Genomic DNA, 16,257 nt, shown 5'->3' with positions numbered 1-16,257 from the left:
ATTAATTAACGACGCACCATCAAAGCATGTGTTCTCAGCAGCACAGACACTTTGCATCAAAGCACAGGACAAACGTCACAATGCCGATATGCTCGCAGACACCGCGTTCTCCTTTAAAGCCTTACAGACTCTAACTCGCTCATTCACTGCACACATATGCACACAGATACATACATACAAACCAAATGTAATCTGGCTTATCCAGGAGATGAAACAGTGTCACAAACCTTCCAAGAACACAGAGTAAAGGTACACGTTTTAGGTTTCGGTTGCATACAGATTATATTGACCTTTGATAAGAGACTTGAGGTTTATTTATGTTTGCATTTAAGAAAATGTTTTCTATTTTAATATGGTGTGTAAAGCGTCATTTTGCAAGACCTGTGTTTTTCTCTTTTGAATATTTATCACAGAAATATTTCTTATCTGAGAATTCGATTAATCGATGGTGCTTCAGAACCTTCAGCTGACTGGCCGCTCGTGCACTCTCCTGCATCGCATTCACAGCGTCGACTCTCACCATCTTTAAAACACATGCTGTTTGAGTCTGTGTTGTTCACATTTTAATCTATGATGTTATTATGCATACAGTGATTTTGGTAATCAGTTACTTATAAGGTGTTACTAAGTAACAGTTATTACTATTATTGTTATAGAATACGGTGAACACCTGGCTCTCTGATGCACAGGTGCTCAGCCTCGTGCTGCAAGCTGAGCTCACGATTCACACTCTCCTAAACATGTTCTTGTGTTCATCAGCAGGAAGACCACTCAAACACACATCAGCAGCTACACACAGACACAGACACACACACAGACACACACACACACACACACACACACACACACACACACAGTGTGTTCATTAAGACAGGCAGCCTGTGGTTTGGTCTGGAGGAATTACATTAGATCCACTATCGATGACAGATCTGCGATCCAATCAGTGCTCGGCCTCACTCGGCCTCACTGCAGGAGGAGAGAGAGAGAGAACTTACTCTGAGACACTCGGACGAGCTCGGCCACTGTGAAAACTCCAGGTGTCACGAAGCTGTCCTGGAAGCCCAGGTGACCTGTGAGCAGAGGGAGGGAGGGGGTTATTACTATATTACTACTGTATCACCAACACATATCGGCACAGCCAAACACTGACAAGCCCCCAAAATCTACACCTGCAGCAGGATTACAGGTAGTACTAGTACCAGTAGTACCAGGGAAGGATCATTATGAGTGAGGAAGTACAGGCTTCTGTTTCCCAACAGGAATAATCAGGACCAGCTGTGTGTGTCTGCACGCACGTAGCTGAACACCAGGGTCAAGGTCTAACACACACACACAAAGTAGAGAGGATATCCTCCTCTCTCTTACACACACACACACACACACACACACACACACACACACACACACACACACAGCTATCACATCCATCAACACACACTTAAAAATCTTCCATACGCACTTCCCTGATCCAGACAAACAACCTCTCCTCAGGAATGTGTGTGTGTGTGTGTGTGTGTGTGTATTTGACCACAGCCTCATTTCGTTTAACCACACACGGTCACACACAGGTTGGCCTCAGTGTGTGTGTGTTTGTGTGTGTCTGTCTGTCTGTCTCACCGTTCTCCGGCTGCTCCTTGATGTCTGATTCGCTGGCCTGATTCGGGCTTTCTGATTGGCCGGATTCTGTGGAGAGAAACACAAAGATGAGGACAAGCCGAACAACACCAACACACACACTCAGTTGTCTGTTCTGATCCAGCGGTTACTTCACTGATAGCTGGGAGTTTAAAAAAAAAGAAGTTATCTTTAATGTTATCATGAAATGCGTTTCATCCTTCATAAACGCTGTAAATACATTTTCGAAATAAAAAATATTCATCAATCAGGAAGTGCAACGCTTTCAGAATAAATTCTTAAAGTGTCAGAAAGTCCCACACAGAGCCGACATCACCTTCGAGCTGCTGTTGGCTAAATTTTTCTTTACGTCGTGGCCACTGCTCTTAGTGTTTGGTAAAATAAAGCATTACCATTTGCAGATCAGGTTTGGCTCTGCAGGTAAAGTAATCACTTTTTTAGTTACTCTTCCAAATAAGTAATCAGTTAAGGTGTTGCTGCAGTTTCTCTTGTTCTACAAATCCCAGATCATCCGAGAACAGAAACGAGCACCAGCGAAGGCTATTCACCAAAACGTGGACTTAGTGTAGCTCAGCAGGTCATCTGCTAATCACAAGTTTGGTGGTTTGATTCCCAGCTGCTCCAGTGTGCATTCAAAAGCACTCTGTTAATGGATCAGCATGTGTGTCATTGCTGTTAAACACTGACTGTGTGTGTGTGTGTAGAGGGGATGCCTGTATTGATCTCCACACCACAAAACCTTCACCTGGTATCTCTCTCACACACACACACACACACACACAGCAGACTGACTGGCAGACTCCAGCTGCTGCAGCTGATTCAGTCACACTTTCTGCACACGCTCAGTGACACAGGAAGAGCCTATGCTGAAGTTCAGAGTGAGCGGACGGATGGAAGGATGGAGGAGTGAAATGTCTGAGGAGGAGCTCGTGTCAAATATCATAAATAAGACAAGCAGCTGCGACCACCGACCATCCTCTTCATACTTAGTCTTTAAAAAGCATTTTGAATAATGTTTGATAGCTACAACTGAAGTTAAAACGGCAGAAATACCCGGTGCGTGACAGAATTTCACATGGTGCACCCCGAGTGTTTTCAACAACCGCATGTTTACATGATTACAATGTAGAACTACACAAAAAGTCATCGATTATCCCGTCATCAGCTGAAGGCATCTGTACCTAATAGAGTCCCGCTCAGTCCCAATCCATGCAGCTGCTGGAAGGTGGGAATTCTTGGAAATACTACAGCAAGGTGGTTAAAAAAGAGGAAACGGGTCATTTTCTTATGTCACAGGATTCTCTGCAGTGCTCTGAAAAACAACGTCCAGCCTCACTGCTTTCACAGGAACAGCGGGATCAGCAGCAGCCAGGTGCTGCTAATCAGTCACGTGATTAACCGATCATCAGCAGTGTGCCTCTGTGAAAGCAGAGCTTTTGGCAGTTTGCAGGTCTCAAGCAGTCAGGAGTGTCTTACATCTCACAACAACAACAACAACAATAATAATAATAATAATAGTAAAGGTACTTTTATAATTACCCATTGCAAATATGAACTCAAACCTTCACCAACAGGGGGCAGTGTTTAACCAGCAGGTGTGCTAAAATGCTTTGCTCTTCAAACTTTTAGTCTTTTTTCCCCGATGGTTTTATTAATCGCTTAAATAAAGGCTACACTGACTCACTGAACCTCCTTGTGGCACATAGCAGTATTACATGGAAGTACAGCCCAGTCCTATTTTGACCTGAGAATATCTCTTCAACACAACACGGATAGTTTGAGCGTTAATGTGTTATCAGCTGTTGCTTCACATTCTTAAAAATGCTTCATTAAAACTGCATCAGATCAAACTGAGCTGCAGGCGTCTGTAACTTATTTACATATTTCTTTGTTTTATTAAACTAAACTTGTCGTCTGTGTTTTTAGAGTTTTCTCTCTTCTATGTGAGATCTGACATTTTTTGTTGTGGACGTGTGAGCAGCAGTAGGTCAGCTACGAGTATCATGGCAAACGTTCTTCCTGTGTGCAGCTCGTGCAACCGGCCTCTCTGCGTCTGCCTCCTTTTCCAGCATGCTCTCTGCTCCGGTGCAGCTCCGCTCTTTCAAATGATTTAGCGGCTTCGGGGGCATCGATCGGCCACGCTGCAGATAAAGTAGGCAGGGAGTGGAAGAAATATTACCCATCATCCCCCCGGAGCCTGCTGGCGGGGCCATGACTCAGGAGCAGACGGAGAGAAGTTGGAACGTCCAGGAAAGCAAAACTTTTAATTAAGGCAAACATGAAGGAAAGTGACGCACGGCGAACGTGACGGAGGCCCGGCTGAAGCCGCTGCCACGCGGGCCCAGATGTGTGATCCAAGAAGAAAATCAGGATCAAGAGGAAGAGCGGGGCTTCGCTTTAACGACTCACACGCTGGCTGAACGGTGCAGAGAGATAGTCAAGTGATTATCTCCTGCTGGTTCTGAGGTGTGAATATGTTTTCTTTAATGTGAGAGGAGGTGACAGGAGCGCTTTTTGAGTGAAGGAAAGCAGGTTGCCTTTGAAGTGATGGTTTGCTGAGTGTGTCGGGTCGTCCTGCGTGGATTAAAGGGCTTCTCGTTAGTGTAAATCACTTTGGTCCAGGTTTGAATCCTTCTGTGGAGCTCTTTCTGTGGAGTTCTTATTGCAGAGCACACGTTATGGACGCTGCGCCTGCACATTCTCGCCGCGAGGTTGTGCAGTTCAGTTACATTTAAGAGACATGAACTTTTTGCATTGAGAGGACCCCCCCCCCCCGGCCCCCTCCTCTGTCACACACACACACACCCACACACACAGAGCAGCATTTATCAGGCTTGTTTTGCATGCTGTTCACCGCGTCTGTTTGCTTCAGCAGCTTAAAACAAAGAGCATCAGGCGGAAACCACGGCAACTATGGGGTGGGGGGTTAGGGGTGCTGCTGATGGGTGTGTGTTGGAGGGCACTTTCACACACTGCCCCCCTACCCCATCGTCCCCCGCTCCCCTCATTCAGCCGTCAGCAGGTTAATTAAATATGCTAATGAGGCGTGGGAGCAGACCGGACTGTCTGCATCCACCCCCCCACTGAGGGGCGTGGATCATCTAACTCAAACCCCCCCTCATCACAGACTTGAAATTAAGTCATATATTATAAAAGAAAAAATGTTTCCATCTATACTTTGAATTTAAAAAGCTTTTTCCTTAAATAAAGAAGGATCAGGAAGTTTAATGAACTTCCTGATCCTTCTTTATTTTCCTGTTTACAGTCCTTTTTGTTTCTTTAGAAAAAAATCCTGAAACACACACTCACCTCTGAAAACTTTTTTCCATCTGTCACCATCAAAGACTTTAAATATTAAATCAAATGAAATCAGAAGAATCAGAAAATACCTATGCTTTTACTCTGAAAAGCTCCTCAAGTAACGCGTATCAGGGTTCGGAGACCCACTTGAACGCTAGTGGAGCCTCGGACACCTGACCACCATGGAAAGATGTCGACAGATCATGTGACCCTCACACACACACACGCACACTCACACACACGCACACACACACTCAGAGCACTGGGACATAAAGGAAACAATGGGACCAGACTCTCTAGCTCTCTCTGTGGGAAAGTCAAACTTGATCGCCCCAGAGGTCGCTCCCTCTCGCTCGCTCCCTCTCGCTCGCTCCCTCTCGCTCGCCCTGCTCTCTCTCTCTGACATGAACTGGTGCTTTTCTAGGAACAAGGGAGGGGGAGCTACTGGATGCTTTCCAGAAAGGCAGCAGAGAGTCAGAGGCGGTGGGGTACGGGTTGGCATGGGGGTGGGGGGTTACCTCTGAATTTTTTTGAAAAAAACTTCTGAAGTCGTCTTGTTAACTCCCAGGAATAAAGGTCAACAGGTAACGTTCCCGGGATTCACATTAATGGTGCCGACCAGATATCATCACTGCCAAGAACACAGTGCACCGTCACCACCTGTGCCCCACCTGCTCAGCCTCACCCCCACGTTCCCCTTTCCCAGCAGCTCATTCAGGACTCTGCTGCATGGTTATTGATTAAACCCAAGAACCAGCAGAGCACTAGTCCAACCAGTCCACCTCCAGTAGAGCTCCACTGGTTTCCACAGAACGGGTTTTACTTCCTGTGATGGGAGTGGATGACTTACCTCATGAGAAAAGACGTGCTCATTTAGAGCAATCATACGTTATGGCAGTTTTATACAAGTGCCAAATAAATCAGTTTCAAATTTCCGCAGATTATTTCCAAAAACGCAAAAGCTTCTGTCAAAAGGAACCAGGTCTGTCTGCAGCTACAGGACGGGGGAATTATTACAGTGTGACACGTCGAAGGCCCTGGACGAGGACGACCTGTGTGAGGGAGGAACGCGCAGCTGGATGGTGTCTCTCAGGCAGAGAGGATGATGGGCAATTTAAGTAAAGCCTCTCTCGTGTGCGTCGCTGATCTCAGCGTGACGCGGTAAATCTGTAGTAAATCTGATGATAATGACATCATCACCAGTTTTACTGCAGAGCAAAATAAAAATGAAACGTCAGTTCAGAGGTGCTGTCAGCTGACACAGACGCCGTTTCTCACTGGTGTGAAGTTCTGTCACACCGTTAGGACACAAAAAAGCTCGCATTTAAAGAGGTCACACTTCCTCCGGGTTTGTTTTTAATGCACACAGACTCCGCCCCCCCACGACCGAGCCACGCTGGGATCGCGCTGTCGTCTCCTGGCAGAGCGACAGGAGGCAACACAAACAGAAATAGCGAAGCGCTCTGGTGCCAAAACCCGTTTTTCTCCGTGTTTGGCTGCTCAGTGACGCGGGCGAGAGACATGCCGACACTACAGAGAGAGAGAAGGGAGAGCAGAACGCCGCACACCTCCAATGTTTAGCCCGAGGACCACAGTTGGAGGATCTTTACCGGAAGGATACGAAAATGAAGACGTTGACGGACGGATTCCCGCCCGCTGGCTCTGAGTGGGTACAAAATAAATAAATAAATAAATAAACCGCTCGGCATCGATCTGAGCGCACTCTGATTTAGCTTTTAATGAAATGAAGAGACGTTTGAATTCATTTTTTTAAAGGCCACAAATCAGCTGAGACTGCCACGCAGGATAAATTACCTTCACACACACACACACATTCGCGGACCTGAAGTCCGGCTGGACCGCAGAGATGAGGCACTGTGACTGAAGCTGAAAGGAATGAAAGCTTCTCTGTTCCTGCAGGTGACACCTACACCTGTGCACCCCGGGGGCTAATTATCTGACCTGCAGGCAGCCGTGTGAAGCTCTGCGAGGGCCAAACAGCTCCACGCATGCTCCAAACAGCATTTCCTCTGGATTATAACAAGCGTTACCAGGAAAAGACAGGAAATTTTAATTTTCCTCTTTTAGATTCTAAGCTCTTCCTGCAGCTAACAGAGCAAACGCCTGATTAATTCGATCCAGTTTTATTCAGAAATCACAACTAACAGCCGCCTCGGGGTGTTTTATATTGTACGACTCTACAAAGAGAGCTGTAGCAACCGTAGGCTGTAGGTCCCTGTGTGAGTCAGGTGACTCAGACGGTCAGCAGGATTCGAAAAACACTTAAATATGATTTGTTAAAAATAAATCAGCACCTTTATTTAAGGTCCATCATTAAAGGTATTGCTTTCTTTCATGCTCGATGATGTGAGTAAACACAGAACAAAGCATCAGATCAAATAAACGTCTCATTTCATCTGGAATTAAACTAAAATCATTTTATTGCATGAACTTTAAATATTTTGTGACACACACTCTCTCTCGCACACACACACACACACACACACACACACACACACACACACACACACACACACACACACACACAGCATCAGAAAATAAAACTGAAGTATAAAAATGAATCTGATGATGTTTCTCTGAGTAGGACGGGGGTGCGTTTGTTTTGTGTTTCCAGGCAGCACTGCAGGAGCAGGACCCCGACCTGGCATTGTGAACCATGGCACGCCTGCACCGCACGCTCTGCCAGTCGCACACACACACACAAACACACACAAATTTTTAGGTTCTACTTTTGGATTCAACAACGCCGGTCTGCAATTTGACGCCGTCCACCAGCCGCCATTTTGTGGCAGCCCCCTCACATTCGGCCCATCACACACATCACACCCAAAAATCCTTAATACACACACACACACACACACACACACACACTGAGGCTGAAAGAGAAAACAGTCGATTTGTGTTCTTCTGTCTTTTGTTTTTCGGTTAATTATGAAAGAAAACTGCACAAACACACGAGGCAGACGAGGCTTTGTGTCGGCAAGACGCTGCTGCCAACACGCCGCCATTTTAAGAAAGACAGCCAAGCGCTCTCTCTCTGTTTGTGGTTGATGTCTCTCGCCCCTCGGATGGTGTTTAAAAAAGAAAAAAAAAGAGAGAGAGAGAATCCCCTTAGCCGTCTCCATTGTTGGACGCCCAGCCAGCCGCCGCTGCCAAGGAGGCGCTGCCAACTGCAATACACACACACACACACACACACACACAAACCCCCACTCGCACACACATTTCTTCAAATTTTCAATCACAAACACATTTTAATATTTTCTGTCACACGCTAACATTTGCCACACAGCCTGTGTGTGTGTGTGTGCATGCATATGTGTGTGTGTGTGTGTGTGTGTGGTTGCCCTCTCTCTCAGCCTGGCAGCCATCTTAAAGCGTTGGCAACCATTTTGAAGCTTCTGTCTGTTTTCTTTGAGCCGCTGCCATTCGCCACCTTCTGCCAGAACAAAAGAGGGCCGCAGCCATTACCAGCCATCCACACACACGTGCACACACACACATGCAAAATGAGCCCTCCACAAACCGTCCAGGAACCTTCCAACTCACTGAAATGTCTGTAAACTGTGCACTGATCCAAACTGGAAAGCAGCCAGTAAATTGGGCTGCAAATATAAATGTGTTTGACCTTCGACCTCAGGCTGGTGATTAGCATCGGGAAGAGCGGCTGAGGCCACGATGCAGGAGCATACGTTTTGAAAGAAGGCGTTAACTCGCTTCTGTTCCTCTTTTCAAATATCCCAAATGTGCTGAAGCTGCTTCACTCTGCTCTGATCCAACTACAGAGTTCCACACCAATCAGCTCCAGGAGAGCCGAGTGTCGACAATCTGCAGAGATCATTGACAATCTGCAGAGATTACTAAAAAACTGCAGAGATTATAGACAATCTACAGAGATTATACACAAACTGCAGAGATCATTGACAATCTGCAGATCACTGACAAACTGCAGAGATCACTGACAAACTGCAGAGATTATAGACAAACTGCAGAGATTACTAACAAACTGCAGAGATTATAGACAAGATGCAGAGATCATTGACAAACTGCAGAGATCATTGACAAACTGCAGAGATTACTAACAAACTGCAGAGATTACTAACAAACTGCAGAGATTAGAGACAAGATGCACCTTCAAGCTCTCTCTGAGTTTCTGTGTACTTGTTTGAGGTTTTGTTTGTTTTGAGATTTTTTTTGTCTTTGGAGCGTATTCCGATGACATTACCTCATCGGGATTAAAATGAATATTAGAATCAAATGAGGCGCGTTTTTCTGTAGGACTTATTCTGTGGTTTATTACTTCAGCAGTGAGATAAAAGCAGAAGAATGACTTTCTTTCTCAGAGTCCTCATATCTGTTTGTAAGTCTTTGAGGTCATTTTTCTTTGGATACTGCTGGAAAATAAAAGCACAGTTTAAAAAATGAGCCAGAGGAATGAGATGAAATAAAGCGAATCTCCTCTGGGAGAGAAAACCTCGGCAGATAAAAGTTCGAGGCCACATCATGCGAGGCCTTCAGCCAATCAGGGCACAATTTAGCTGTTATACAAGGGTTCTCTGAGGTTTTAAAGTCATGTGACCTGAAGCTCGAGAACTCTCTATGCGCACACTTCCTGTCCTAGAGGGGGTGCCGTCGAGCTGATCCGGAATCCCTGAGCCCAGATCCATGTGTACATTTTTTACTGGTTTTCATTCAAATGAATTTTGGTGTGTATTAGGGACATCACAGGACCAGGAGCGTTTTTTTTGCATCGTACATTTCTATTTGGGGGATGAAGCAAGCAGCAACCTCCAGACAGCATCACCTTTGACCACCACAACCTGCAGCTGCTTCTGCACACGTGCAGTTCCTGGTGGTCTCCTAACCTCTGGTGGAGGTATCTTTATTTTATCCATTTAGCTGCATCCTCTCCGAGTCACTAAGGACCAGATCAGAGTGCCTCCTACTGTTCACTCACCTGCCACTTTCTGTGCAGCGGGACTAACAGGAAGTGTTGTAGTCTCGACAGATCAGGTGTGATGTCTTCAAACTGCATAAACAAATTAATAAATAAATCAAACAAACATATACCTTCTGAGCTCTGGCACACACCCATAATGCACTGCAACATTAGCTGGGTTAATATGTGTATTGATGAGCCCATCACTGATCGATCTTCAAATCTGTGGTTACTGAGACTCATTAAAGATATTTTAGATATTTTAATCCAGACCAGAGCTGAACGTGTGTGTGGTCAGTGGTTACAGCTGGACTTTGGTCAAAATGAAATAGTGTGTGTTTTTCAGTGGGCGGGGTCAGATTGATGAATTGCTGTATTGATCGCAGCGCTGCCTCACTTACCATAATTATAGCTCTCTAATGGATGATATACACACACGTGTGCACACACACACACACACACACACACACACACACACACACACACACTCTAACAGACACAGAGTCAATATCACAATCTGAAGAAACATTTTTTTGTCACCATAACTCTTGTTTCTCCTTCCTTCTTTACTACACCCATCCCTCCTTGCATTCTCCCTCCTTCCTTCTTCTTCTGCAAGCTGATCAATAATGATCAATTATTGATCACTCTGAGAGAAAATTAAACACTTTTAGAGAATCCATCCAATCACAGCCTAGTTCTGAGAACCACCGTCCAATCAAATTTCACCCCTGAATAAACAGCGTTTTACTGCTGGTTTCCGTTCGGAGAGGAGGAGGAGGAGGATGAGAAGAAGCTGGAGAGATGAAGAAATGGAGGAGTAACTCTCTCTCTGATTGGCTACTTTCTGTGTTTTGGAAACTTTATCAACATTTTCAATCGTCTTTTTTTCTTCTCCACCACTTTTCCTTCTCTGGGCAAGCGAGAACGGATGTCTGGCTCTGATAATACACACACACACACACACACACACACACACATACAGAGAAACACACTGCAGTGCTTTATCTGTAGTGATTTCACCATAATCTGCTATAGAGTCTGCTGCCATTAATCACGGTGAGTGTGTCCGTGTGTGTGTGTGTGTGTGTGTGCGTGTCTGTGTGTGTACAGTCCGTCTATCCCTCAGCTGTATGGATTACACACACTGCAGCAGAAAGGAGCAGGAAAGTATAGAGGAACTATTTATTTCAGGCTGGGCGGGGCTTCAGGACAGCCTGATACCGCTTTCAGGGTTACCACGGTGACAGTGGGGGCCCTATAGGGGATGGCGGGTTGGCTGTGGTGTCAAAAGGGTGGAGGTTAGGGGATCCCAGCACCCGAAAGATCCGACAACATGAGTGAAGAAAACAAAGTGAAGCTTTTCACTGATTTTATAATCAGCTGATATTAAAGGTGTTAACATCACCTGGAGCAAGGTTGAGTAAAAAAGCTGAAAAACACCCCAAAAACCCACAAAGGCCATTTTAAACACGCTACTTTACATTTCACCCATTTCACCCATTTCACTGTCACTTGTCTCGTCAGACAGATGCTACAGAGACCGTGCTCATGATCCAGACGTATTCAGGAGTCCATTTAAACCCCTTGAAATTAAAGCCCCACCCCCCCACAGGTACCTGTTCATCAGGTGTGCTGCAGTTTAGCAACATGTTTTTCAGAGGCTGGATAATTTAGAGATGATCTCCTGTAAAGCACCTTCATAATTTCCAAACACTTAGCTGACCTTTAACCCTAAAATATCAGCGACAGTGTCAGCCACCATTCAACGTTCAGGAAAAAACACTTTAGGAAAAACCTGCAATTATTCTTTTATAGTTTAGGTAGTCTGGTATATTTTTAGCGGTCCTGTACACTCCAGATCATTTCTTTGAAAGTTCCTTTATTTCCTGAATGCAGGTGCTGCCAAGCATTAAATAAAAAGGTCCTTTGGAGATCAGTGCTGATTGGTTAAAATAAGGAAATAATGTTAAAGTGAGTTTCTCAGATAAAACCTGACACTTGATTGTATGAAACGAACAACATATTTAAGTTTTTCAACTCAAACATTCAGCGAAATTCATTCAGCATCTGCAGCGTTTCTGGCTACGGCTGATCTCAGATTTAGACTTATTTCTGACTACAAACACGAGGAAGCTGAGCTGAAACCGTGTGCTGCTGGTGTTTCCGTCCAGATCTGAGCTGTGACGGGACCATTGACAGAAACCGCTAAAACCGCAGTCTGAATGAAGACGAACCACCATTTGAAATATTCGCTACTTTTCATCAGAAAATAAGATAAGATAAGATCCACCAAGATCAACAAAGATCAGCTGATTTCACTCAATCAGGACTTTTAAAGTCACACACACACACACACACACACACGCGCGTAAATAACTGATTTAAGATTTGCAGTCAAATGTAAACACCACCAGAGGGAAGGAGTGATCCCACTGGCTGACAGTGACCTGTGACCTATGATCGTGTCGGAAATCGGATCTTCAGTTTGTCCTCACACAGATTCAGAGAGTGTTTCGATGCTTTTAGAAGCCCCGCCCACCTGTAGGCAACATTACAAAGCCCTAATTTTACACTCTCAGATTAAGCTCCACCATCGCTTCATCTCAACAAAGCACCGCCGCACACTCCAGAAAACTACACAGGAGGAGGAGGAGGGGGCCAAGACAGACAGAGAGGGTCAAAGGTCAAGCTGTCTAAGAGGAGGTGGAGGGTGGAGGAGGTGACCCAAGGCTCTTTAGAGCCTGAATAGAAGCTCCTGTTGGGCTCTCAGTGTTTGGATGTCCGCTTTTGTCCGACACACTTGTTCGCCTTCCTGTTGCTGTAATCGTAATCTGCCACACACTTTGAGGTGCGTTAAACACAGGGAAACGGCACCCTGACGGATCACAGCGCGCCGCAGGAGCACGCCTGCATCATGTGACCTCTGCAGGCTGGAATCAGGGCCTAAAGCCTGTGGAGTCGGCCTGAGACTAACACACTTTTAGAAAGAGACAAACACGGGGTTGTTTGGAACTGTTTTCAGGGGCGGATGAATCCGTAAGTGCAGTGTGTGTGTGTTTGTGGTTTCATGAAGGACGTGTTTTCACAGTTTGTGAGGAAGTAGAGCTGCGAGGCTTGTCAGTGCCGGAGCGCTAATCACGAGACAGATTTAGAACCCTAGAATAAAAGGTTTGCCTCGTCACGCCAAATCAAAGAGGAGCCGTCATAAAGGCAGAACTCCCAGAATGCTCGGCTGCAGCGGCAGACAGGGGTCAGGCCGATCGTTGACGAATATATTTCCTGCTTTTATTTTTTCCTCTGGAAACAGGAAGCGGGCTGTAAATGCCCTTTTGATACCTGACTGAGTTTTTCTCTCCCCGATGCACCAGAAAAACCTCCAATTAAGACAAATCTGTCCTCCCTCCCATCATGCCTTTCTGTTCCTCTCTCTCTCTGGTCTGCAGCCTCGGGCGGCCGGGCCTTCCTCAAACCACACAAAGAAAGAAAAGCAGCAGAAACAGCAGCAGCGTCTCTGCGGTTTTACTTGGCATTGTGTTCCTCCGACGCCCCGAAAGGCAACGAGGAGACAAAAAAATCCAAGAAACAGTCTAAAAACACACACCCTCCACCTCCTCCTCCTCCTCCTCAGCTGCAAACAAACAGGACGAGCAATCGCATTCAGCCGCAGAACAGTGGAACCACATCAAACACAGATGCTAATCCTTTCTGGATCCGCAGCGCGTCCTCTTTACTATAAATAGTGCTGAAGGAGGAAAGAACATTACGCCTCTAATTTATTTATTGTGTCGACGTATTAAAAGACGACGACGCCTTGACGCCCGGGTCCCGCTTGCCGAATTACAAACAATCAGCAAATCCTGCTCGCTTTACTGATAACCTATTTATGAAGCCTCCTCACCCCTGCAGACCCACCTCACCCACCTACCCCGCCCGCTGCTCCTAACGTGAAGTGAAGCATGTCAGAAATGTTCCGATCACAATCCATCGACAAGTCGGGAAAGCCCGGTTTTCATTTCAGCGGACCTTTCCAAAGAGTTAAAAACACCCTCAGACTTTTGTTTTACAGCTGATTGAACTATTACTTTGAAAACAGCTTAATATTATCTTGGTGCACATGCAGATGTTAGTTAGCAATTTAATCAAGAAAATTCCACTGGACCATTTCATGAGTACATGCTCTAAAGACAATGTGAAGTGTTCCTTTACTGGACTTTACTGGTCTTAACGAGGATGCCCCTCCCTAAGCCCGGTGCTGCCAGAGGTTTCTTCCTCCCCGCTGTCTCCACGTGCTGCTCAGCGGGGATCGCCTGCCTCTAACGTCGCCGCGCTGATGTTTCTCCATCAATACAGAAAAACTGACCTGACGGTAACACAGCACCTGTGTATCGCCGATCACCTGCTGCTTTACAGCTGAAAAATTCCACTTAGCTGTCATGTTGGTGTTTCAGAGAGGCTTCACTTCACTAAAGTCTGGACTTACTCCCACTCCACCCACATCATCCACCCACGGCACAACGTTTCAGAACGAATGTCCTGAAAGTGAACAGTGAGCGTTTCTGCACCAACACTCAAAGAACACATCAAATACAGATAATAACATGACAGATGATTACATGAGGGATGACAACATGACAGATGTTACCATGAAGGATGGTAACATGATGGATGATACCATGACGGATGGTAACATGATGGATGATACCATGACGGATGGTAACATGAGGGATGATAACATGACAGATGGTTACATGATGGATGACAACATGACGGATGATAACCTGAAAGATGGTAACATGAGGGATGGTAACTTGAAGGATGGTAACATGAGGGATGACAACATGACAGATGTTACCATGAAGGATGATAACATGACGGATGATAACATGACAGGTGGTACCATGAAGGATGGTAACATGACGGATGATACTGTGAGTGTTTCCCTGCAGTCTGAATCGGTCGCAGACCCCCACCCTTCAGAAAGACTACAGCTCCATCACCGTGACGATCTAAACACTGACCAGCTCCGAGTCCACATGTGTTTCTGTTTTACTGTGCTGCATAGTTTCAGCTCTTAATGGCCCTTCACAGGGCTCTCACTACTGAGGCATGCTGGGAATGAAGGCACAGCAGCGCTGCAGTGAACAAGGAGAAGAAGAAGAAAGAGGAGAGGAGGGAGGGGTTAGAAGGAGAATGAAAAATGCCCTGAAGTCTTCACCGGCCTCCAGAGCCTTCTGTGGAAATACAAACACACACACAGAGGGCTGTACGGAGGAGAGGTCAGAGGTCAGCATGGGTGGGTGGAGCAGAATGGAAAGTATTTGATAAGGAATAAAGATTACTGTGTGAGCGAGTGAGTGAGAGAGAGAGAGAGAGAGAGAGAGAAACTCTAGTCCACTTTTCTCTTCAAACAAATTTCAATGAAGCGTACATATGGACCAATCAGCAGCCTCTGAGCTGCAGTTCCTTTAGCATCCAGCAGGGGCTCCAGCAGTGAGTCAGGGCCCTTTACAGCACAAATCAATATTTACAGCCTGATATTTAAAGTATGCATTATTAGGAGCATGGCCTCTCTGACTGACATGTGGATATGCTTCACCTCTGGGCTACATTCATCTGTGTGTCATGGTCCTGGGTCAGTGCTTCTGAGTTTTGTGAACTTTAAGTTTAGATTGTTCAAGTATTTTGTGATTGTTGGTTTGTGTTCATATTGTTTCATGTATTTTTCCTCGTACTGTATTTAGTCTTGTTCCCAGTTCTCAGTGGTTTTAGAGGTACCCAGTGGTTCCTTCTTCTTGGGTCAAGTCTCCGTATTTAGTCCATTTGAGTTTTCCATGTTTAGTTTTTGCAGTTTCTGTTTTATTTTGATATTCAGTGTTCCTTGTACTTTGGTCTTAGTTTTGCTTCCTTCCTCTTCCTCTTCTCTTCTGTGATTTAGTTCAGCTGTGTATCGTCCTCCCAGCTGTCTCCTAATGGCTGTTCTGTTTTAAGATAGTTGCTGAGCATCTGTCCCAGTGTGTTTCCGTAGAGTTAGGGTCTCTGGTGTCATGTATTTCTAGATTTCAGTTTTTGGACTATGAAACGGCTCGCATTACCTTCACCTCTGTCTGCCTGACAGTCTGATTCCAGCCCACCACACCGAACACTGTCTAACATCCACAGATCCACAACACTGCCAGCTTGAGTTCCTTTTCACAGAGTTCGACCTGCGAGAGGTTCGAAGACGCTCTGTCGCTCTGTGTACCTGATTTAACGGTAATGCCGAGGTTACCGTTGAATTTCAGCCAGGGTTTGTCATTTCGGGACCAGTTGTTGGGTTTGCTTCATTTCCTTGGTTTAAATAGCTGTGCATGTTTGGACGT

General features: G+C 45.7%; 1 protein-coding gene across 10 annotated transcripts in view; it reads right to left on the bottom strand.

Moving 5' to 3' along the window:
* Window positions 1–16,257, bottom strand: part of nfia (nuclear factor I/A) — a 149,336-nt gene that overhangs the window by 37,392 nt on the left and 95,687 nt on the right. For all 10 annotated transcript variants that reach the window (XM_063465958.1, XM_063465959.1, XM_063465963.1 and 7 more), the window contains exons 3-4: window positions 1,618–1,683; window positions 996–1,070 (exon numbers count right to left, since the gene is read on the bottom strand). In XM_063465958.1, coding sequence (XP_063322028.1) covers window positions 996–1,070; window positions 1,618–1,683 — 141 coding nt within the window. The remainder of the gene's footprint in view (window positions 1–995; window positions 1,071–1,617; window positions 1,684–16,257) is intronic.

Source organism: Pelmatolapia mariae, linkage group LG23 (assembly GCF_036321145.2).
Source record: "Pelmatolapia mariae isolate MD_Pm_ZW linkage group LG23, Pm_UMD_F_2, whole genome shotgun sequence".
Taxonomy (NCBI): domain Eukaryota; kingdom Metazoa; phylum Chordata; class Actinopteri; order Cichliformes; family Cichlidae; genus Pelmatolapia; species Pelmatolapia mariae.
This window is presented reverse-complemented; position numbering and strand designations above follow the sequence as displayed.